The sequence below is a fragment of the Gasterosteus aculeatus genome, chromosome 21 (assembly GCF_964276395.1).
Source record: "Gasterosteus aculeatus chromosome 21, fGasAcu3.hap1.1, whole genome shotgun sequence".
Taxonomy (NCBI): Eukaryota; Metazoa; Chordata; class Actinopteri; order Perciformes; family Gasterosteidae; genus Gasterosteus; species Gasterosteus aculeatus.
Window position 1 is genome coordinate 7,686,346 of NC_135708.1, and position 25,115 is coordinate 7,711,460.

The 25,115-nt window shown below is 42.8% G+C and overlaps 2 protein-coding genes and 1 long non-coding RNA gene across 4 annotated transcripts in view; 2 read left to right on the top strand and 1 right to left on the bottom strand.

Annotated features, from left to right (window-relative positions):
* The window catches only part of sspo (SCO-spondin), an 85,446-nt gene extending 67,558 nt beyond the window's left edge, over positions 1-17,888 (top strand). Inside the window, 14 exon segments of the mRNA XM_078097029.1 lie at positions 151-267; positions 367-505; positions 642-838; positions 942-1,112; positions 1,406-1,533; positions 1,617-1,771; positions 3,265-3,311; positions 4,734-4,898; positions 5,311-5,522; positions 6,457-6,552; positions 13,343-13,403; positions 13,904-14,034; positions 15,788-15,938; positions 17,457-17,888. Of these exon segments, the coding sequence (XP_077953155.1) occupies positions 151-267; positions 367-505; positions 642-838; positions 942-1,112; positions 1,406-1,533; positions 1,617-1,771; positions 3,265-3,311; positions 4,734-4,898; positions 5,311-5,522; positions 6,457-6,552; positions 13,343-13,403; positions 13,904-14,034; positions 15,788-15,938; positions 17,457-17,479 (1,793 nt within the window). The 3' untranslated portion in view covers positions 17,480-17,888.
* LOC144390488 (uncharacterized) lies at positions 10,672-15,851 on the bottom strand. The gene is made up of 2 exons (XR_013454529.1): positions 15,693-15,851; positions 10,672-14,028 (listed from the first exon to the last, which is right to left on the bottom strand). It is a non-coding gene; the product is annotated as an uncharacterized LOC144390488 (long non-coding RNA).
* Positions 17,889-19,190: 1,302 nt separating the features above from the next.
* Positions 19,191-25,115, top strand: part of kcnh2b (potassium voltage-gated channel, subfamily H (eag-related), member 2b) — a 216,136-nt gene continuing 210,211 nt past the window's right edge. For both annotated transcript variants that reach the window (XM_040166921.2, XM_040166919.2), the window contains exon 1: positions 19,191-20,163. In XM_040166921.2, coding sequence (XP_040022855.1) covers positions 20,088-20,163 — 76 coding nt within the window. In that variant the 5' untranslated portion in view covers positions 19,191-20,087. The remainder of the gene's footprint in view (positions 20,164-25,115) is intronic.

Here is a 25,115-nt window from a genome sequence, read left to right on the forward strand (position 1 = left end):
CAGATCCTTTGTCCCTTTTTTCATGCCAATCAAATCTTTCCAATCCCTCTGTAACTATGACAAAACGTGCTAAAAGGTCACCTCTTTTTGTACTTGCTTCTCTCATAATTGACGAAAAGTCAGACGGATATATATTTTTGTGACTTGCAGGTGAGCGCTGTGAGGATAGGGGGCGGACTTACCAAGAGAGCTGTGCCAATCAATGTCCTCGTAGCTGCACGGACTTATGGGAGCATGTGCAGTGTCTGCAGGGAGCATGTCACTCAGGTAATCTTTGTCTTCTAACAGTAACAGTAGCTTATTGGGGAATATTTAGCTGGCTGGATCAGACATCTTTCTCCATTTTTCACATTCTCCATTTCTCAGGTTGTCGGTGTCCGAAGGGACAGTTGCTGCAGGACGGCCTCTGCGTGCCAGTGACAGAGTGTCGCTGTGGTATCCCATCAGGCAACGGCACGCTGGAGTTCGACCCTAAAGAGGAGATTTCTATTGACTGTAACACCTGGTGGGAACAGCTATGTGTCAATTTTATTTTTAGATGTAATATAAAGAGACAATGTCTCACATTAAGAGCAGAATATTAGACTTAAAAATCCTTTAGAGTCTTTATTTCAACTCTCCAAACACCCCTTCATCTGCAGTGTGTGTGAGAACGGCACTTTGGCGTGCACCAAGCTTCAGTGCCCGGTTTATGAGCCCTGGAGCCCATGGAGCTCCTGCTCAGCCTCCTGTGGACACGGCCAGATGACAAGGACACGTCTTTGCCAGGACACGGAGGGCAGCCCTTCCTGTGCTGACACCACGCAGAGGGAGAGCTGCGATCTGCCATCATGTCCAGGTTTGTACCCACACGAATTCAACTCAGTGTTGAAAGGGCACATGTAAGCTATCTGTGTCATCAGTTCTCCATCTGTGTCCTACCTCTCTCTCCCTCTCTCCAGCGGGATGTTTGTTGAATGAGTGGTCCTCGTGGACCGAGTGCAGCGCCACCTGTGGCGGCGGGTTGACTGTACGTAACAAGACGGTCCTCAGAGAGCCAGAGCCCGGTGGGGCGGCCTGTGTTGGACCAGTTGAACAGCACACAGTGTGCAACACCAACAGCTGCCTGCCGGGTAAACACACACACACTGAATATATTTCTACCAAATAGTTAAATTCCTGAATTCTCTTATAATTGATTTGTTGCCAAGCAACTTATACGGACCTTAATGAGTGGTATTTTAAGTTAGTTTAGTCGCAGCATTATGCAATCATAGGTGTGACCTCAGTTGTGGCTGAGACATTCTATGAAGAAGGCATGGTCTGGAGCTTGTGCAGAGAGGAGAATCGCTGCACGTCTGCATATTAAAATACAATATGACACACAATGTAATTCACTGTGTGTTTATTTGTCTGTGTGTTGCAGAGTGCCCTAGCGGGCAGGTGTTTAATGACTGTTCAGGTTCCTGTCCGTATACCTGTGAGGACCTGTGGCCACACACTCAGTGTTTACCTGGACCTTGCACCCCAGGGTGCAGCTGCTCTCCTGGACAGGTCTGGACACATAGAGCTGTAATAAGCGACGGTATTTAATTTAACCCTGTTAAGATGTGATGCGTTCTGGTCTCACACTGTAGGTGTTGTATGAAGGCTCCTGTCGGCCCCACGCCGACTGTCCCTGTTCACCGCTTTCTCTGCCGCCGGGTCACCTGCTCTGGAATATAAGCACTGAGGAGATGACAGAAACTTGGCTGCCACCTGGAACGGCCGTTCAGCACTTGTGCAACACATGGTAATACGGCGCATTCATTCATTTACCGATTTAACCATTTTATAAACTAGCAGGTTTGTAGAATCATGGCCTAGCTTTGAGTGTCCCAGTGCAAAGCCTGTACCCTCTGGATGATATGGAAGAGGGTCCTTCAGGGTCTTCAGGGACTGAGCCTTCACCGTCTAGTCAAATATTTTAAGGACATGTTTAATTTAGATTGCATACAAATTGTAACAAAATAATTAAAACACAATTGAAACAAGTCTTGTTGATATCTAATCAGTGCAACATATTCTGGCTGTAAACAATATCAAACTGTGTTCATCTTTATGATTCACACCGTGAGGCCATTTGTGTTTTGCCTCAGCTTCAAATATAGCAAAACATCAAGATCAAAAGTTTGTTGTAGGGAGGAGAGAAACCAACATTAAACCCGACTCCATTAACATCTTACTGCAGGGAACACAATGTTAAAATAAGTGTTGTCCATCACCAAACTCAGTGGTTATGGATTTATGTTAAGTTAACTTGAACGTGTGGACTAATGCACCATACTGATTTATATATTGTTATAAATGTTTCATTGAGACATTTGTCCTGAGGTGGGTGAACTAGTGCTTCTTCTCTCTTATGTCCTTCAAACTGTGTTTCTTTGCTTGAATCGGCTCATTGGTGACAATGGCTGTTAATCTAATTCTCCCAGTCTCCCCATGACTTTGGTTTTCATCACTTTACAAGAGGGTAATGTGGTAACACTTGTGTCTGTACAATGGGGTCTGTCTCTTTATCTCATAATCTAGGTCTTGGTTTGAGGGCTTCATGGATTGTGATGTTTGAATTTGAATTTGAGCCAGAGCAACGCTTTATCTTCCTCAGCTCTTTAAATAACAAGGCTTCGGCATCTGTCTTAGCACAAAACTATCAACTAACTCCAATGTAAACCCAGCGGCCTCGTGGTTCGATGTCAGATCAGCGGGCGTAGTATGGAGAGCGAGAAACGTTCTCATGACGTTCATTTGGGAGACCTTTGTTTGTCTTTTGTGTCAAACCAGTCCACGTTGACTTATTCACAGTACCTTTATTACATAAAGCACATCAAAGGTACGTAAAAACAACATATTAGTTTAACTCAAGCATCGCCTCTATACTAAGCCTAAATAAATAGTTATGACGTTCGTATTCAGTTGATAGTAGAAGTGAGAATGTGATGCTCGGCCCAAGCACTACTGTTGTTCTGTGGTAAATGTACCGCAACTACCACTTAAATTCCACTTAAATCCTTTGAGTGAACGTTGGAAAGTGCTGTGGAATATCAAGTTAAATTTGATATGTACAGTCATCACCAATCCAGTTTGGTACTGTGATATCTGCTGTAAGTCATCTCATCCTGCTCACCGGGGGTTTGATACTCATTCAATATGTCAGCTGCTGATTACATATGTGACGTGATGATTGCTTGGAAATATTAATGTTCAATAATCTGAGCCTGCCTCCCGTGATTCCCCTCTCTTCAGCGTGTGCCAAGGAGGAGTGTTCAACTGCACCTCAGAGCTCTGTGATGGTGAGTGATGCTCCGTACCGGCTGTTCTCACTCAAACGAATGTTTCTCACATTATTGGACCCCCGTAAGCACCGGCAACAACAAATCTATTCTGTGGTGGAACTGTCAGGGCCCGGATGGATGTGTCAACCTATCTATAGCTGGTAACAGCTGCTGCAACAGTTGGCTCAAATATCTGAGCGACGGTCACATCAACCCACAAAGGCCCTTACTGGGTTTCCATTAGGTAAACATGGTATATCATCTTGGACGATGAAAGATGAATGAGAGCAAAGTGTCGCAAAGTGCAACCTCTCACATCCTCCCGAGAGACCTGAACGTGTTTTCCTGTGCTCTGGATAAGGTCCTCCTGAATAGAAGTTGACATTTAAAAAAAATATTTATCGTGTTTTTCTCAACACCTCCATGTTGGATATTGGAGAAACACTGTTGATTGTTGCCTCCCGCAGCTTTCAATAGAACTTAAATGTAGGTCAGAAAACAATAAGTGCCTGTGGTAATAGCAGCTCATGGGGGAGTTTGATATCAAGGATGTGTTTTTTTTTAACATGAGTCTCACCCAGCGCCTCATCACGGAAAGTTGTGGCAGAGGGTTTCAATGCATGAAAGTAGCAAGTAAAGTACTAATCAGCGATGGTGGATCGAGGAGGTGGAAGAGGATTGACATCCAAAAGTCAACAGAGACCAGTGAAAATGTACAAACATAACATACATATAATTAAATAGATGAATAAAATAAAATTCTTATTATTAAAATGATTTTATTAAACCAAAATAAGTATCATGAATTTGTCGTGATTTGTTCTTTATTGCCCCCCTCTAAATGGTGTCACCCTTTTCACCCCTCATGAGTTTGCAGGTTCCCTGGTAATCCTGGCATCTGTTGTAGGGAGCAGTGTGACCGTTGAGGAGTAGTTAGGAGCAGATATTATGTGTTTGTTAAATAGTCCACAGTTTGTGCTTGATTTTGAAATAGAAAAACTTACTGACATGAACTTTTTTCCCATATTTGGTACTACTTTTCTAGAGTGCATATGTGCTAAATAAATACACATTCTGTCAGTCTGGATATAAGGGTCTTTTAACCTTTTCACAAGTTCTGTCTCCTTTTTAAGAGTAGAACTGACATCTTTTTTCTCCCTTTGATATTTTCTAAAAGGGACTCCTCAATCCAAATCTCAAAATATGCCTTTGAGTCTTTTTGTCAAGAATGTTTACACATGAATGAAAAAACATGTATGTCTACGTAATGTTTTTTGCCTATTTTAGCATCATTTCTAGACTTAAGTGCAGTTAATAGACGGCTGTCATAAAAAGCAACGTGGGGATAATATGTGTGATTTTCCATGTGCTGCTTACTGCTGCTGACTGTGAAATCTAACACTGAGCTAAGTGTGATGATGTTCTTCTCACTCCCTCCAGTGGACTGCGAGTGGTCCAGCTGGTCCCAGTGGACCACCTGCTCAGCGAGCTGTGGCACGGGGCAACAAAGCTCCACCAGAGTCATCCTGCAGCCCAGCCGGTACAGAGGGGCCCCGTGCGAGGGCCCCGAGCACCGCACCAAGACCTGCCCAGCCCCCGACTGTGGTGAGTGACAAAAGTGGACCTGAGGACATTTTGTTGATTTTCGTGGGGAATAAACTGCAGCTCAGCCACTCACATGCGAATATTGTACTTATTTGTCCGCATGGGCAATTGGAAATTACACAAAAGAAAGAGGAGGAGCTTTTTTACTTCATCCTATTATCGATCATAATGCCTAGTGCTTTCTGCATTCTCGCTGTTTAAATGTAGCATTGAAAAGCATCTAAAATCCATAGACATCCAATAATCTGTTAGAGGTATGACAAGGAAAAGCAGAAAATCCAACTGTTATTATTCATGTTTCATATTTGACTGTTTAACGTGCAGATTCCTATATTCAACCAGTTTCTTTTTATCCTCTCCTATGGTCTCTGATCCCTTCGCCCCTCCCCTCCGCCTCTTCCTCTTCCTGCAGCATGTCCTGACAGCGAGCAGTGGGGGAGGAGCACGTTGGATGAGCTGACGCTGTGCGAGCGGAGCTGCTGGGACATTTACTCCTCCTCTCTTGTCAACTGCAGCCGCTCCAGTGAGGGATGTGTGTGTCGGGAGGGGCTTTACCGCAACCCGGGGGGCGTTTGTGTCATCGCCGCCCTCTGTCCTTGCCATGACCAGGGCATCCAGCGGGAGGTACACACACACACACACACACACAAATACACTCAATGGCTTGCATACAAAATCAACATACATCTGCTGCCCATCTGACTGCAGCCTGTACCCATTGTCCCTGCCTCATTGTGCAGTGCCTGTGAACCTTACCAAGAGCTTGACGTTCCCTCTCAATCACTCTCAATGTGTTATTTTCTCATAAAGAGGTGCCTATTAGAAGATGAATGACATGCCCTGCAGGCCACGTTACAGCCTCACCTTCATCAATTATGCAGGACGAGCTGTAGAAAACCTCAACTAGGCAAGCCTGCCTGAAATTATTTATGAAAAGAGGGGATATTATAGGATTATAAGAATTACTCACATTCTGACAAGAGGCTCAAATCCCCCCCTTCATCTTTATTCTTCGGGTCTTTAAATCTCTTCTTCTTCTCTAATTCTCTTTTCTTTTGACTCCCACACCTCAGCTTTATCTCTCACGGCCCCTTTTCTGCTTTCATCACTGGATTTGTGTTCAATCTCTCTTTCTCCATCCTTTTTCTTTTCATCCACACCCTCTGATTTCTTTCTTTTTATCCCTTCATCTGTCTGTCTTTCTTTATTTCTACCTCAGCACACTGTTTCTATCTCTGTTTTTGTGTCTGCTGGGGATAACGAAGGTCCTTCTAAAGACCCTCCATGTTTTTCCAATCAACTCCCTCGTGGCTGTTAGGCCCAGTGTGAGCCACAACTGCACACCCTAGTCAGTGTCTTTGTACTGTTGTTGGTGATTTCTATAGCAAACACAGAAAATACATAATGTAGTCTGTATAGTGTGCCATTATTACAGAAACCGAACAGGCATCTGTTTTCTTTAATTATTAAGGGTGCAGCCAATGATATAGATCCTGAGCAGTGACCAGCCAAAGTGTAGTGAGTGAATAAATTGTGTGTGTGTGTGTGACTGAGCCAGGCGGGAGCAAAGTGGGAGGACGGCTGTCAGTCGTGTCGTTGCGTCAACGGGAAAAAATTATGCCAGTTAAGATGTCCGCCACTCCACTGTGATGAGGTGAGACACACACACACACTCACACACACTCACACACTGACACCTGTCTGACTGGGTGTTTGGACTTCTATAGTAGTATTGGTGTATAGTATTTGGTTTATCCTAAATAGTAGATGAAGCCATTTGTTACAAAAGAGACAAGACAACACATTACGTGTACTGTCCTTATATGGAAACCATGGCAGACAATTCAGTCGGACAAAAATCGTCTCACAGAAACATGGCCTCATTTAAAAGTAGTAAAGGGTTGTAATATTCTATTAGTTTAACATCAACAACAAAATGGAGAGTGTGTTGTGTTGCTAAAGTGACTCTGTACATAAGTGGGGCTAGAAGTTGGTCGCACTAAGCAGTGACACTACTGCTGACACACAGGAAGGCAACACTGCTGTGCTGCACGTCATGTTAGACCCAGTAACAGCTGCCGTGCCAATAAAAATGGCCACTTCTCTGACCGTCCTCCTTCACATATATTATTCAGCCATTCAATGGGAATGTCTGTTCTCTCACAACTCTTTTTCTATTCACAGGTTGGTATGTGGATTCCACAAATGTTAGAAATAGTAAGAAGGTAGAATGACTCTAGGAGGAAGATGTCTGTTTTACAGTATATGACAGTAGTACGGTGCAAAGCATTGGAACTCTGCCCTAAAGCCAGACTCCGATGATATGTGTGATTTGTCAAATATACTTCCTTAGTTTACCTATCTGAGCACCTCATGTATCATGGCTGTTTGAAGGAAAACTGAGGAATACTGATGCCCGTTAATGTCAGTGACAACCATCATCAGACATTAACGGGTACCGACTAACATTTATTTGTGGACATATGAACTAACTGTAACTGTCTTCTGAGTTCACTTTGACAGTCATCTGAACAGAGCAGCTTTCCACCGAGATTTCTCATCTGTCGTTGCACGGGGGTATCTTTCAAACCACAAATACTTCTGCAGAAAGTGTTTGTGGGAGTAGTTTTTTGCTAATAGGATTGTATTCTTCCAACTCTTCAGTAAAGAGTGATGTCCATGAGTTCTAATCAGTTGATATGAATTATGATTTACTATTATTGGGTCATGATACTAATAGAGTCTTTAAGGGGGACATATTATGCCCTACCACCACAAGTTGATATCGTTCTTTGTTGTCTGAATGAAATGTCTTAAACATACTTTGGTCAAAATACCAGCAGGAGAATTATTAACGTCACCCATTTCAGCGTGCCTAAAACAGCTCTGCTCACAACGATCCGTTCGAGATCTCAATGCTAATAAGCCAGCTAACCTCTGCCACCTCCCGCCAGGAAAGTCCATTTTTTTCGACGTTCACTGATCTCTGCGCACGGGGGGAATTCCCTCCCACAGAGCGTGCGTCAAAAAATGTCACTTCTATTTTCCTTACAGACTACTGACTACTTGTGGGCATCCTGATTTTATTTAATTTATTCTCACTGCATCCAATTACAGGTAGGTGAGAGGTTAAGGTTCTCATAGAGAGGTGGAAAGGGGCTTCATCATCAGGTCACACAGCTCTGGTCACAAACATTACTGGGAGGAGAGTAAATGCTCTGCTCCCTCATCAATGTGTGGGATGAATGTTTATAGTATGTCCCCTTTAAGGGACTGCCTTCATTCATCGGATAACTCTTAATCATCCATATACTGTAGGAGTGGTTAACAGCTGCTCATCTCTCCTAAGATGCTGACCTGAATTACGGATGTATTCTCTGTAAACATGAAATATGAATACATTTTGAAGCAGATGTAAACCACACGTATGGTAGAAATAGAGCAGAAGGGCTTGACAATGTTACACTGAATATAAGTTGTATCATCACACTGAGGCTTTACTCAGTGGACTTAAAGTATTTCCTCCCAAATCCTTTTACAGTGTGTCTTCTGTACTCTGCTTCAACTGTGTCATATGTCATTGGTAATCAACGAAAATGAACCCTTACACATGAAAAGGGGTCAACAAGCACACAAGCAGCATCGTGTGGCTGCATGTAGGTACGGCAGTGCTTTGAGCTAAATGCTAACGTCAGCATGCTAACATGCTCAGAAGACCAAGCTGGCATGCTGTATTGCTCATCACGTTAATATTGTAGTTATTGTATTATTTTAGCAGTATACCGTGTGCTAATCACCACTATATAACTACAGCTGATAAGGATGTCATTGGTCTTGCAGGAATCTTAACAGTGAGCCAGGTTTTAGACTGACAGCATCAATTTAACTTGATTGTGGAACGCATGAATTATCATTGATTTCTATCTCATTAACATGAACATCATTTTTCAGTTGTCTTCAAGAAAGTGCTTTCCCAAACTTTAGGGTGAGGCTCTACCTCGAATTGGCCTAGTGTCGTTTGCCTGAACTGGCCCTCTAAATAAGACCCTCATTAAAAAAGGACAAAGAGAAACATTATGTTTTTGTCATATCGGTGAAGTAACCCTAGATGGAAAGTGACCCACTAATGGATCTATGCCTTAGTCTGTAAAGGCTTTCCTCCCCGTTAGCGATGACTTTGAGAAAAGTCCCAGGAGGAATTCAACCGTCTCATCCTTGACAGAGCAAACTAAACCTATAGCTCACCGCAGATGTATGAAGGCCGTAGGTAAAAATGAATCCTGCTGACATCCACAAGTTTAAAGGAAGAGGCTGATTGCACAGAGAGCACCAGAAAGTGAACAGTGGACTGAGTGTTCCACACAGTGCACACCGGTCCCTCTGCTGGTGCAGCATGTCCCTGGGGAGTCTTGACTTGTGCAACTCTCTTTTCTCCCCAAGGCTGCGCAAAATGAAGTTATGCCTGAGTGAAAGCACTTCTTATGCCGGGCCAGTATAAAAAGGTCATTCAATGCACAGTGTTCCCTCTCCTGACACGATGTGAATTGGTTACTGACAGCGTGTTCTGTTATTTATGACTCAGCTTCCAGTTGAGCACAAAATGAAATCTCCCAACATGCCTCTGCTGCTCTGCCGGGAGGTTCTTTTCAAGGGAACCGATCAAAGGTCCCGTTATCATAACGGCTGATAAAAGCCATCAGGCTGTTTCCCTCTCATCCGCTGACTCCTCCTATTTCTTCTTTTCTGTGCCGGACACATTAGCAGATCTGACCTCCGTTACCACACACATACTTGACCACCCTTTCCATTAAATGCCAAGACTCTGAAAATTAAACGTTTTCCACCTCCCAGATACAGTTTCTTAACTCATGGGACTTAAAGCGGGCTTCTTTGCGACCTCTAACCTTTTGAGTGTGTGGGCTGCCTCTGTCGCTGAGGGGAGGCTGGTGGCGTTGCAGTGAAGAGTGGAAGAAAAAGTCCTTGGGGTGAAACGTGTGAGTGCATCAGAGAAATTCTCTGGTTGGGTTAAGTTTGAGGCTTTGTGTGTTTGTGTTTGAGTGTGTGTGTGTGTGTGTGTGTGCGTGCGTGCGTGCATGCATGTGTGTGTGAGAGAGAAACACTTTGTATGCTAACGTAGCTCAGACTGGGACATCGGGGGACACTGCTTGTGTCTCGCTCCGCCTGTCTATGTCCTTTGTGTCCTTACAGCGCTGCCATGCTATTTTTGGTGCATGTGTCTTGCGTCTGTTTTTTGTTTGTCGGCTGGCTCTCAAGGACCCATGATGTCCCTGGTCAAAATCAGTTCTAAATTGGCTAGAATATAAAGCAGCAGGGACTGATGTGTCATAAGCTGTGTCTCAATTGCCTAGGCTATCCTTGTAGCCCCCAGCCTTCACCAGCCTTCTCGGTAGACCTGGGCTGGGTCCTCCGAATAGAACAACCCAATAGTCTGAACTGAGCGGTCTCTGAAATGGGACGGTCTGGCCTACGGGGGACAGCAGCCTCTGCTTCTCCTGTTGCCTAGCAACCTGCTGCACTTGACAGTAAAATCCTTAAAACCCGAAAAACGGATAGGGAAGATAATCTTCCTACTTCATCTAATTTAGGAGCATGATATATTTCAGACTGAGAGAAGAACATTTTCTGGATATTGCAATGTTAAGGAAGATGAGATTCTATCTGTTAAGGGTTTCGGAAGGCTCTCGAGGGAGGCCTCACTCCTTGTTCTTGTTCCGGCTGGAAACGAGGATACGAATGAGTCAATTCGTTTAAATTCAAAAATCAAAAAGTATTTAATGACTAAACAACGTAATAGGGATTACAATTACAAAGTGAAATACTAAGCGAACAGTGGAATATTTCGCGAAATAGAGAATCCTCTGAGCAAGTCTAACGTGACTTATCAACGCGGCTGCAGGAGAAAATCTAACAGTCTTTCCCCCGCCATGGTCCTTTGAAAACTCTTGAGGTGTGTCTTCCTTGGTGCATTTGAATGTCATTGGCCTCTTCTCCAAAGGGTCACCTCCTCCATTGTCCCTTCCACGTCGAGGTGTGAAGCTGCAGCTGTAACCTGAAACCTCTCTGTCCTATCTGTCCCTCACATCCCAATGCACTCAATGTAGATACAGTTGGCTTTATGCCCCAACTGTATGAGTTGGGGCATATGAGTGAATGAGTATGAGTGAATTTAACAAAGCATACATCGTTTAAGTCTTCATCTTATAACTAGTACACTTTAATTACAACAACCCATCATTAATGATCCCCGTTCATCACCCTTCACCATAAGATCTAAGACAGTTCATGTGGTTCAATTCTCAAGACATTTGCCTCAGTCGGCTGCCTCGCATTAAGTTGTTCATTTATTACCTGACAGGAGAAAAAACTCCCAAAAAACCCTCTTTGGGGAAAAAATTGGAAGAAATCCATAAAGAACGGCAATTGGCATTCGTCCCCAGGTTTTAACATCACATTGTAACAGAATGTAAATGTGTAGAGTGTTTCTACGATTTAAAAGACTATAAACTGTGTTTGATTCACATTGTATTCACTTCATCTAACATGTTAATGTAATAACTAATCTAACATCACACAAACTACAATTCTATCACTAAACATCATTACACGTACTACAAATTCTATGACTAGACATTCACTTCTACTTAAAACCCCAACATATCAATGTTGTCAATAAAAAGGGTAAACACATTTATTAACTTGTATGCACAGACTCTTTATTTTTTTCTTGCATAAGCTATTTTAACTGTAACCTTAAGATATTACAGAATATGTCCAACCTACAGCAGCTGAATGTAAACGTAAAGTTAGTTCAGTGGTCTAACCCTAATCCGTTTTTCAAGCCAAGGACCCCCAAACTGATGGTGAGATGGAGCAAGGACCCCCTATTCTACGGAGTTTGGTCCACCATCTTTTATTTTTGAGCATCGCACTCTTTAGACGTGGGCAGAAACGCAATCTGATTGGCTGATTGGCTGGTGCCTGTGCGGTCGTATTTGCATGAAAGGTGCTGTGAGTGAACCGGTGCCCAGCGTGAGAGCTGCTGTGGGAAGCTGAATGTGTGTGCTGTAGACTGAAAGATCACGTCTTCTCCATCAATTTATCAGTTCGCTACAATATGTTAGATTCAAGTTAATGTGTATTTAAAGACAATTTTTTTTATTATATTATCAACCAAAAGTTTCCCGACGCCCCCTGCAGTACCTCTGCGGACCCCCTGTTTAAGACTTCTGAGTTAGTTTATAATCACAGCACAAAACAGAAGGAGCAAAGCAAGTTCAGTTTCTTCTTCTGTGTATTTATTCTGTAACGTTTCTGACTTAGTGATATTTCAGGTTCTGTTTACTTGAGCTCACTTTAATCCATTTCTGTTCATAATATGAAGCATAAACTATGTATAACACCCTCACAGCGTCAATCTCTAAAGTGTGAAAGTTAAGTAATTGAAGTGACTTTTCACTAATAACTACAGACAAGCTGCCATTAACAGCGCAGCGCCCCCCGCTAACATGAGCTGTTATAAATGTGTGTTGGTACATTGATGTTCATAAGAAGTAGTACGTGGGCGCGGGGGGGTTCAGGTGAGGGGACAGTCTGGGTCAGGGGCTATATGGAGGAGGGGAGGGTTAACGTTATAACTAAGATTTAAAAACACAACATCGGTTACAAACGTCACGTAGCGTAAGTGATTTCATAAACTAAGATGTGATGTTATATATTATAATATAACATTTATACTGGTAGTGTGTACTCCAAATCCTGGAGGGCTGCGTCCCTCGACTGTGGAGGAGCCGATGGAACGGGACAGCAGAGTTGCAGCAGAAGTGGTGCTGGACTGAATGTGGGTGTCGATATGGGTTAAGACCAAAACTAATGACTTTCCCAACAACCTTTCTTTGTTTCAATGTTTACGTTAACATTAAAATAGTTACCATGCTCTATATTACAGGGTTTTGAAACTCAATCCAAAGCAGGACTTCATAGACTATATATATATATATATAGTGGAGTTCATTCTTGTCATCTGTCTCTGGCTTCTTTAGAGTTTCCATTTTGGCATGTTGACATATGTAGCACCACTGACAATGTTGCTTGGTTTGGTGATGACACACTATTTCCTCTGTTTTTATCTGATAACTGACACAATAAGCATTATGTTCATTCTTTGCTTGACATTTTTTGACTGGGTGTTATGAACTCCTGCGAGTACCGTTGGAAGGTAGGGACGTAGGTTTTTATGTGTTTTTCTACATCTGTGTTGGCGAATATTTTGTTTGATCACTCAGGTCGGCTGTGAAGTGACCTGAGTTGTTTTGTTCAATAAATTAGTTGTTAATGTTAAACAGGTTGCAGAGAATTATTTTTGTAATACACATGGAGACCCATGAAAAGAACATTAACATTACATCCTGTCATCCCTCCTGCAGGCGGAGGTGAAGGTGGAGGAGCCAGGTAACTGCTGTCCAGTCTGTAGGAAGCCATTTCCAGGTTAGTGCTGCCTACAGATTGCAGGAGGACACATGATCTAGTAAAATTGAGACATTTTTGTTTTAGTTTCCATATAACAATTTTTCATCCACGGTAATTTAAAACAAATAGAGTACTTGAACACGACTTGTTGTAAAACGTGCAAATCTCAAATCGACTCACAATGATGGAATTCTACGTTGTGACTTTCAAACCACTTTGATTAGAGTGTCCTATACTTTAAAGGAGGCTAAAAACCAAGTGCTGCAGAGCCCAATTAGTGAGAGATTACGTTACTTAACCTACATTGGGCTTTAATCTCTCTCCCAGAGGGGGAATAGTCACATGCAGAGGAGCATGACAATGTCACTGTGCCCTGTAGGAGCTCTCTTCCTCTGTCTCTTTCATCTCTATCATCTTTTTCCTCCTCTGCAAAAAACTCAACAACTTCTATTTCATCTGTTTACCCCTTTCAATCTACTGTTTTCTCTTTTCCTCCCTGCTCTCGTTTATTTTGCCAGATGAGCCCGTGCCAGAGTGTCGGCGCTACGTGCAGGTCAAGAACATCACCAAGGGAGACTGTCGGCTTGACAACGTGGAGGTCAGCTCCTGCAGGGGACGCTGTCTGTCCAGCACCAATGTCATCCTGGAGGTGCGCCAAACACACACACACACAAGCCAACAGACGTATCATCTGTGAATGTATCATTATCACAGGCAATCTTTGACTTCAACATGAGTGACAGCTGGTAGTACAATAAGGATTAGAAGGACAGCAAAGTAAATTTAATGGGACCAGAATTGTAGCAGAAAAAAATCTGTCAGTTATAATTGTTTTGCAAATTGCTAATCAGGGCTGAACAGTTACAGTAATTCTGTTAAATTGAGTAGAACCGTATCAGCCACTTAGAAATGTCTGCAATATATTAGGGATTTACAAAAAGCTGCAATTCTCTCAGAATCCTAACAGTCACTAACCATGATAACATTTCTCACAGTATGCAGTCGCTGGGCAGCCAAATGCTCCATCTGTTTTACAATTTCTGTTGAAAGTGTTTTTGCAAAACAAAAAGAAGTCAGACACGCAGCCTCACGCGGCTGGTCACACCCTCTGTAATCCCACGTCTTCAGAATAGATTTCAAGACACCAGCAGTGTACAGCTAACAGCTTAAGTGATTATTATATATCCACCTTTTCTGCCTTCTGAGAGGGAGAGCTCATCCCCTTATCACTATGGTGACTTTGTTCCTCAAATTAGTACAAATAAACATCAGCTCAGCCAAATTTGTCAGTACCTCCTGTTACTGTGGAAACAAGGGGACGGTAACCAGTGGGACACAGAAGGCTCAGAGACGTTTCCTCTCACGGGATTCACATCCACACACACACAGCAGACTTTTGAAAGTTTATGAAGCACTAATAACTACTTTACTGAGAGGTCAGAGGGGTCATCCTTCTCCTCCTTCTCTTCCTATTATCTATCACCACCACCCTTTGAACTCTTCAATCTGTGGGTCTTCGCCTTCACTAACTGGACACACAAGGAAGACTTTCAAGAAGCTATCTTCCATCGTGCAACACAACAAGGCTGTGTTTTTGTATTTCAAGAACTAGAGGAAAAAAAGAAGCCAAACTAGTACTGTTAGCTTATCATTTAAGATCACCAAATGGACGTATAAACAAAGAGCTTAAAGGTTTAGAAATCAATAGCTTTGTTTCAAAATAGGTCCACGGTTCCCGTCTCTGCAGGTCGGCGCTGCTGTATGAAGCGTTTGAAGCATCTTTAAGCTCGCTGTTTGAATTCTCACGTAGGCGCGTTCCTGGCCGCCACATTCCCTCTCTCAAAAACAACTGCTGATAAAAAAACACCTGGAACTTTGGCCGCTGTAATTGCTCCGCTGTGTTTTAGCAGCAACTCACTACGTCTGTCTGCCGTTTGGGGATTGGCGTACGGTGAGCTCATCGAAAGATCAGTGGCTTAAGACAGCTGGCTGTAAAGAGAATTATGAGAGCCCAGTTTATCAAAGCAATTAGCTAAAAGAGGCTAAATAAAGCCCTCTGGAGCTGCATGGTTTTTGGATGAGAACTCTCCAATGCTTCATCAGTTTGTGGGGCTACACACCTCAATATATTAATATTCTATATTAATATAGAAAATGTATTTCTCCTCCTATATTAATTCTGACAGCACTTAAATCTCCTTTATCACCTTTTTTCCCCATCTCTCTTGATTTCCCAACCCCCTAATTTTATATATTCTATATAAATATTTCTGCTTGATATTTCCTCCACTCATTCCACCTTCCTACCTTTTCTTCTGTCCAAATTGGCTCCTTTGACCTTATCTTTATGGCTCTCCTCTCACCCCTTGTCCTCCCTCTCATCCTCTCCTTCTCCTCCGCAGGAGCCCTACCTGCAGTCAGTGTGTGAGTGCTGCAGTTACCGTTTGGACCCGGACAACCCAGTGCGTTTCCTCAGCCTGCAGTGTGAGAGCGGGGAGAGCGAGCCGGTCGTCCTGCCTGTCATCCACAGCTGTGAGTGCACCAGCTGCCAAGGTGAGGTGGATTGTGGGGGGAATTGCATGCTCATTTCTCACGTCAGAGCGAGAACCCACAGTTTGAATACATGTAAAAAATGTTTGCATGTTTACATATCTTAAGCTCCCAGCAGGCTCATGTTTAATGAGCCACAAAAATATTCTCCGGCAATAAGCTTAGAGTAAAGTTTGCCTTCATTTTTAAAATATAATATGGTGGTAATATAATATGTTAATTTGCAATGGAACATGACCAAATCTCAGAAATGGCATAAACGGCACTCAACAAATCACCTTTAATCTGTTTCTTTTTCTTATGTTTCTGGGTTTTCCCAAACTGAAATTGTTTTACTCATGGAATTTGTGGAGGTTGCCACCTGGGCCACAGCGAAATCAGCAGGTGTTCAGAGGGGCTGAAGTACCTTTGGTCTTCGGTCAGTGTGATCCACAAGCTTTACCTGCTTCCAGCATTAACCGCACCCCCCTGATCATCAAACCGCTGCGTCCAATAATGTAACAGTTCACGGCAACCCACGAACTGTTACATTATTGAAGATAAAGTACTGCCTCAAGTACCTTATTGCTTTTATAATACGGTTACCAGCAAAATTGTAAATAGTACGTAAATAGCTGCCTTTCAGCACAAAATAGTTGTAGCCACCAAACATTGTGTATCTCATTTCAATAGTCCGAGCCAAAAGTTAAAATGTCAACTAACGGCCGCGCAAAATCTAACCGGTTACTGTGATTGCACATGGATATGGAATGCTCGGGTCAATGTGAACAGCAACTGTACATTATTACTCATTATAATACGGGTAGATGAAATCCAGCATTCTGATTGGTTGAATGAGTCACAGGGTGTGTACATTATTGAGCTTTCGTACCTTATTGCTTAAATAATGCCCCCCTTGTGACTCACTCTCAACCAATCAGAATGCTGGATTTTATCTACCCGTATTATAAAACCCTACACAACCTATAAAACTTTAGTATTTATTTCATTTTGACAGCTTTACTCTTTGCTTTGATGACAAGCTGTGTGCATTCCACAGCTTGTGCTGGCTGTTCACCAGTACAATTTCCCAGTCACTTTCCATTACCGCTGTGGCTGACCCACACACACACTTTGCTAATGCAAGCCAGACATAGGTTCGCCTTTGCCCACCATGAATAATTCAATCAAGTATCCCACCTCTCAAGCAATTATGTGCTAATCCATTCATCAACATGGCTGATTGGGTTAGTTAATTGGATGTAGCCACATACGACTCAGAGCATTCCCCCCCTCCAGCTGCTCCCATTCCCCCTCCCAGCACTACACTCCCATAGACGTCACGTCTGACGGATTTGGTATTCCAGGCGATCGATCTATGATCTCGCTCACGCACTCACACACACACATACATGCACACGCACACACACACACTTGTTACCGCAAGTACAGAATTTCTCATCTGATACTCTCTGACTGACACACACTCATTACAGCCACAAATTGGCATGGATTACATATGTCAACTATTTGTCTTCACAGGAGGTGACCTTTCCAGACGCTAAGCGAGTGTGTCGAGTATGTGTGTGTGTGTGTGTGTGTGTGTGTGTGTGACCTGTGTGTGTGTGAGAGTGTGAAAGTGTAAGCAAGGCAGGTGTAAAAGCTAAGTCCAGTGAGATTTCCCCACTGAAAGGCACGTGGAAGGATGAGAGGACAAATGAGATTGCTGTGGTGCTGCATCATCACATGACGCTCCTCCAGATCTTCATTCTGAAACCTGTACAGCCTTTTTCTACTGTGTATTTATAGTAATATTAAAGGACCTGTGACTTATTATGCATTTAAATATGTTTCATATGTATATGTTTTAAGAGAATGTGACAGAAGTCTTCTTTAAGTGGGAGTTTACCATGAAACTGGTTATATATTCTTAACATATCGCAGTTGCTCAATAAACGGTTTTCTACATTTGGAGAACACTGTTGGCTTTTTGTCTATTTAAGAATCGTTTTTCTCTCTCTCTGAATAACCAACCATCAGAATGTGGCAGCCTTCCCTGTTTCCCAGACTATTTAAATCTAAGTTTTAATTGTTTCAGTCTGAATTCTACACAAACGTAGAACGTTTTTAAACTCCAAGCAGAAGAAAATGCAAACCAGACAATAATACTAATAGATTTGGAAAAAAGTTTCCAAAAAGGGATTGTGTGGGCAGTGTCTATGATTTATTTGTGCAAAGAATAACGACCGTTGTGAATATTTATACCTGTGTTTCCCTGGAAACACTCTGCGTCTGATATAAAATTATATATTTTTAATTGTTTAAACAGTTTGGCTGTTCAGTCAATTTAATTTAAAGCAGCTTTATCAAACTCTCTCTCATTCTCTCTCTTTGTCTGTGTGTGTGCAAATCCAATCTTTATTTTCCTCCTTCCCCTCCTGTCTCCTCCATCCTCCCCTCTCTGTTCCTGACTAAATAAGGGAGTTGAGAAAGAAAGCCTGACTCCTCCTGCTCTCTCAGCTGCTGCAGTAAACACTGCTGGATGTAGCAAGAGCAGGGACTGATCCATTTTATTCATTTATACCAGAATTGTCACTTTTTAATAGATGGCTCCTCTGACCTCGTCCGGCTGCAAGGCTGCAATTCATCATTAAAGCACTGAACAAATGAATGCAGCCAGATGCAGGGCATTTTTAGCATTCCTGCTGCTTTGGGCATCTGACTGAACTGAAAAGAATGAAATGTTACTGAGCCAAAGCAAACTACAGCTCTCAGATGGACATAAACATCAACAAAAATCCTAGGTTATTTGGAATTTAAAGGGGAAATTTCTGCTGTGTTCATTTGCTGTCGGAAAAAGAAAACCTGCCTGTAGCACGTTTTGTTTTATTCATCACAGAAACCCTTTGATTGATTTGTAATCTAGAAAATTGTTTCCCTGATTTCATTCATTGTGTACTAACCTCTTCCAGCATGTTTGTATTTATTCAATACATTTTCACACATATATATGTGTGAAAATGTGTAGCGGGAGTAAAGAAGATTACGATGAGCATTAAAGTCCGCATTTTTAGCTAATTTGTCAGACTGTGTTTTACATGTAATTCTTTCAATCTCAGCCATTTCCAGTGCGACGTTACAGTAAAGTATCCTACCGTCCGTGTACTCCAGCTTAAATTATAACATCCGAGGAGGTAGTGAAGGCATCACCCCGTCCCCTTCATGCTTAACGGAAGTGGGGAACCCCGGTGGTGTGACGTACCGCCGAGCGTTACCGAGCTTCAGCAGCATCTTAGGAGGTGTAGCTTTTTATCTGATACTATCACAGATGCTCCAACCGTCGTTGGGCGTCCGTTTCACGTCGTCAGTTCTCAACAAACAAATCGTTTGTAATAACATTTATTATTCATCTTGGGATCAGTTGGTCCACGGGACTCGAGAGTAGGTCTACTTCTAACTATGGTCTCCTGGTGTGACATTTGGGCAGCTGAGGTGCTCATCAACTTTCCCATCATCCTTCAGAAGTAAGGAGCTCCGGATGAGCGAAGGGTTAACAGAGGCGCTGCATAGCTGGAGTCATCCGGCAGAGCGCACAGCGGACAGGAGGAGGACAAGACACAGAACACCTCAAAGAACAGATCCGCTGTTCTCATCTGATCGCCACTGTGTTCCGTCTTTCCAAACATAAATGCTGACATTTTAGAAGAGGAAGTGCGAGGAGAAACAAACCCCCTCCCCGGCCTCCATCTCTCGAACAATGTCTGTCGCGTCTCAGGAGCGCGTTGTAGTGCAGGATGACAGGTCTTCTGTGTGAGACCGCGGGTGGAAACATCACCTGACTGGCAGCCCTACCCCTCGGGAGGGGGAGGGGGTACAGAAAAGGACGCGGCTCTCTTCAACCTTAGAAAGTAGGGGCTGGAAACGGCCCGGATTCAACGTGCGTACACAGCGATCCTCGTTCCCAGAACTCTGCGCACTGCCTCCGCCGTATTGCGACAACTTGGGAAAACTTTGACCCGCCGGATTACCGCCACCATCCTGTCCGCGTCACGTATCCACGCACAGGGAGCGCAGTGAGCTTCGTGCTGCGGGTAGTGAAGGACACAGCCTCGCTGCAAATACAGTTAAAACTCCTTCAAACTCTCGGGGGGTGGTGGGGCAGACGCTCCGAAAATGCCGGTCCGGAGGGGCCACGTGGCTCCGCAGAACACCTTCTTGGACACCATCATCAGGAAATTCGACAGTCTGAGTAAGATCATTGTTTTCTTCCCTTCAGTGAGATAATTTATGTTTGACAACGTTATGAATCAATTAATTTATTGCGTACAAAACAGCCTTATAATACTATATATTTAGGCTTGGCATTTTGTTTCCAGAATTACCTTTTATTAGTCATGGCGCAATCACCGCAGCTACGGTTAGAAAATGTGCAATAGAAACCAGCTGAAATTATTGCTGAAATCAGTTTCATTCGACTTGACGTCCGAGGGGTTTACTTCCCACCACACAGATTTTCCAATCAAAACGTATAGAAACATAAGATTTGAAACGCTCTGACGGTAGTATTTGTGGACCGGCACCCTGCGGCTGCCTTCATTCAGGAGTGTGAGACAAGTGTGTACGTGCATTACAATCCAGTACAAAATCTCCACATAAATAACAGAAAAAACATTCTGATTACTTTTGTTTCTGAACCTCCTCTCATGCGTGAACGTGTCGTCTTTTCTGGCAAGAGCAATCAGCAAAAAAGAACACTATGGTGCTTTCGGCAACTAGGTCTCATATCTGGATTAGAAACTATTGGAAACCTCAATAAACCTTTTCTGACATTCACATGCTTTTTCAGACATCCAACTATTATCCTCCTATCAATTTAAGTTTTATGCTACAAACCAGAAAAATCTACAAGCTACTAAATATTTTATAGACCCCTTTTTGAAGCTCCTTATGTATATAAGAATCCACAAGCTTCATTCTTCATTTTCCCGGCGGCGGTGTTATCCTTTAAAGCAAATAGTTCAGATTTGGATTTTTCCATCTCTGAATGTGTGACCAGACTTTAACGTGCCGCACCTGCCTCAAGGTGCGCTTCCCTGCAGAACTACACCCCAGGCCTGGTAAAGAGGAAGAGGATGGTAATTGCTGTGGTGTGAGGAGGTGTTGGTGTATTGTTAACGTTTTGCCAATTGGAGTTTTGACATTTGAGCTGAAATACATTTCTAGATTTAAATATGGTGTTTAAGGAACCTAAATGTCAACTGCTCCCCTTGCGGGGGGCTGATATTAATCTTTCGAGGAGCCTCTTTCTCACCGCCTATAATAAGCGGCTGTCTGCCATCCACTGTAGGTGAGTGGGGAGCACGGTCGTCCTCCAATCAGAGAGTTGTCGGTTCGATCCCAGGCCCTGCTAACCCGCATGTCGACACTTAACCCAACATTGCTCCTGTGACTACAGTGTGTGAATGTTACTGATGACAGGTGTCACTGTGTATGGTTCCCCTGTCATCAGTGTATGATTGGGTTAATGATGTCATGTAGTGTTAAAGCGCTTTGAGTGGTCAGAAGACTAGAAAAGCGCTATACAAGTACAGTCCATTTACCATTACCACCAAACCATGCGGTCCCCCCTTAAAGAAGAAGTGCTAAAGGTGCTAAAAATAACATGTTGAATATATGATGTTGGAGCTAGGCCAATTGACATTAAACCTGCACTGTTTATTTTCCATCCAGACGAACGCAGATCACTCCGCAAAGGTAAACAGATTGGAACGTGGCCGCCATGAACTATAGCGATCGTGGTGGAGGAGTCAGGGCACACTAACAGCTGTTTCGTGGTTTTAGACATAATGGAGACAATCTGGCTTTCTTCTATTAATTGGGATGGTTTAACTCCAGCCAGATAGAGATCTGCCAGTGGCCCCAAAGCCATGGAGACAGTTCCTTGACCCCCACTGGTCCACATCACCAAAACTTTTTAACCTTATCTTTGGGGGGAATTTCTCACCTTCTTTGAACACGATAATCTAGAGGGAGAGTGATGGGTCATGCAAGTCCCAAATCGAACCACAGATGTTGCGGGTTAATGGCATGGGACAAATCCTGTTGCAGTCAGATGAACAAGTCCGGAGACTCTATTTATGAAATGGTCTAGCAGTCATTATCACGAGAGGGACAGGTGTACTTCTCCTGAAATCAATTTCAGCCCAGTGTTTGTCTCAAGCACAAGTAGCTGCTAACTTGCCCCTTACCTGCGACACTGCTTGTGAAGACATTAGGTTAAACTTAAACCTTTCCTGCTGTGTTCCCTTCAGAGGAACGTTAGCTTAAAGTGTGAGTTAAGGCAGTGGTCCCCAACCACCCGGCCGTTTGGTACCGAACCGCACCACAGAAAGCTTATATATATATATATTTTTTTTTCTGAAAAATGTTTTATTTTGAAAATTGACCGGATTTTCTTCTAATTATGTGCGCTCGTCCCTCTGACATACTCCCCACGCGTCACCAGGCGTTTTTCTTCACGTTTACAATTGTCCTCTTACCGTGCACGGCAGTTTTGCCCACCAGCGAACACAGAGCGCGCGACTACTACCCTCCCCCCTCCGTCAGACCTTCTCGACCGGTCCGCGAAATATTGTCTGACATGAAAACGTTCCGTGAGCAAAAAAAGGTTGTGGACCACTGAGTTAAGGTCTTCTATAATTATGAGCCAAATATAATACATATTAGGCTCATAATCTTTCATAATGTGGGAATGTGGAGGATGAATGGCATAATAAAATATTCTTATCTATGTATTCATTAGTGTGTAATCACTGTAAACTAAGAATCGCATGGATTCCCTTAGCTCAGAATGAGCCTTTCATATCCACCGTTAAATGCGGCCCAAAAAGCGCATCCTTTTATACGCTGCATCTACTAAATTTAAAAAAAAGTATTATGAAATATTCTCCTTGCTGCAGTCTCCAACGTCGAAGCATGGACTCGTTGATCTGAAGCAGTGGTTCCTAGTCACAATTCTACTTTTTTTGCATGGTACAGTTTCTAGAGTAGCCCAAAACAGATGATAGCCACTGCTTTGGTTTGTCTATCAGGTAGAGCAGCCTGGGCAGAGCTATGTATGTACGATTATTGGACAGGGGGGGGGTCAAAAGTGTTTTTACATGTAGCTAATCGATGTTTCCACTAGAGTGAAACCAATAAGGAGCACTGCTTATTTAAATGACAAGACCTTAGGAAATCCATTACAGATTGAGACAGCAAACATTATAATGAGTGATTATTGGCAAAGAACATTCATAGTTGAACTTATAGTTGATCACTTATTGCTCTTTTTTTTTTTCATGTCTTCTCAAACCACAGAGAGGTTGTAGTCTTTTTTTCCAAACTGGAAAAGTTACAAACTGTGTTAAATGATTCGGGAAGGAAGTGGCTGTCTAAATACTTGTCAACATCTTAAGCACTTTATCATATCATCTTTAAGAAGGTAATACCATCCCACAATTCCTTCCAGCGGCACCAAGGCATGTCCACATCAATAACATTTGCCGTCCCATCATTTGGTAGCCTTAGGTAAGAGCAGGAACATTCTCTGAGCACAATTGGTGTCCTACTTTTTCTTTTTTGACTAATCAACTGCAGCCCGGGCCTTCTGTTTCATCTCCAAAATTTGACACATTTCAGGGAACAATAGGTTTTACTCATCAGACATAAAACATAATACCCACAATATCAGTTGATTAGAACACAGCGTCCGCATGAGGTCATAGCAACCCATTCGGGACATGTGGTGTTGTCTAGTTTGCCGCTCCTCAGAGGACTTTGCCCAATTACAAGCCTTAAAGAAGCCACCGTTACCGCTCTACAGCTGAAGTACCAACCCTTCATCGCCATAGCAACTGGCCCCACTGACTCCCACTCCCAAGCACCCTGGCACACACACATACACAGTCAGTAATCTCCAAGTAATTTCCTATCATTTTGAAAGGGTTTTGAGTTTAAGGTTTAGTAGATTGATTGTTCATAATTATTTAAGTTCAAGTGCTTCTACTAATGCAGCTAATTCTGATAAATCCGAACACAATGCTGTGGCTAGCTTCCGTTTTAAACTTTAGCTATAAAGACATGAGGATGTATTAAAGGCATGTTTTGGATGGAATAATGCAAGAAGATACTGACAATTATTGTGTGTGCCTAATATGTCTTCTTCTGTGCCATGGGGCTCCATTGCGGTCCAAAATGTATTAAAAAACAGTGAGCCACAATGGTGCACTTGGTGACGTTTTCCTCCGTAACATACAGTTATCAGACAATCAAAATGGGTTGCTTGGCTGAGGCTTGTTTAGGAAATGACTCAATATTTATTCCAATTACCAACTTGTGCCATCGACATCTCTCATAACTGTTTTAACTTGGATTACCACAGATAGAAGTCTCCAATCATTTTACGCCTCATGACTCCAGCAGCGTGGTCTTGGTTCCCAGACTTAAATATAAACTACAAGATCTTCTGAGTTTGAGGACATGATGACTGAAGTTATTCAATTCTATGATTCTGTCTTTAGTTTGGATATAGCGATCCCCAAGAGAACATTTAGTCCAGAACCTGACAATCTGTCTTGACCAACACGAAGTACTGGTGACCCTGTCGGTGAGGTAAACGAGGGGTAATCAAACATCACGGGAGGAATCGCATCCATGAAGGCTCTGGATTTTGCATTTAAGGGCGGCAGTTCAAGCTTACACTAAATCTTTGTATTTACTATTTGTTTATTAAATTGTTTTGAGTTTAACGTTAAGTAAGATTATTATTATTATTAAGTACAAGTGCTTCTACTGGTGCAACTAATTTTGACAAATCCGAACACAGTGCTGTGGGTGGCTCCAGTTTTAGATTAACTGATATATTGGTTCGAGTGAACCTGGCGGGAGTTTTGAACTCTAACCATAGAGAGATGAAGGCATGTTTTATATGGAGTAATACAAGATACTGACAATTGTCAGTGTGTTTTTCTTCACAACATGCACAATATCAGACATGCACAATATCCGAAGGGGTTGTTAGCTCAGTCGCTAAAGGGATAGTGCATCTAATATATATTCCAAATACCAATTTGTTCAATTGATCGGCCTCGTTTTGTGGAGCAACTTATACACATGAGCAGAGTGACACGATGGGTTCCCAGCAGTCAGCATTTCTGCACT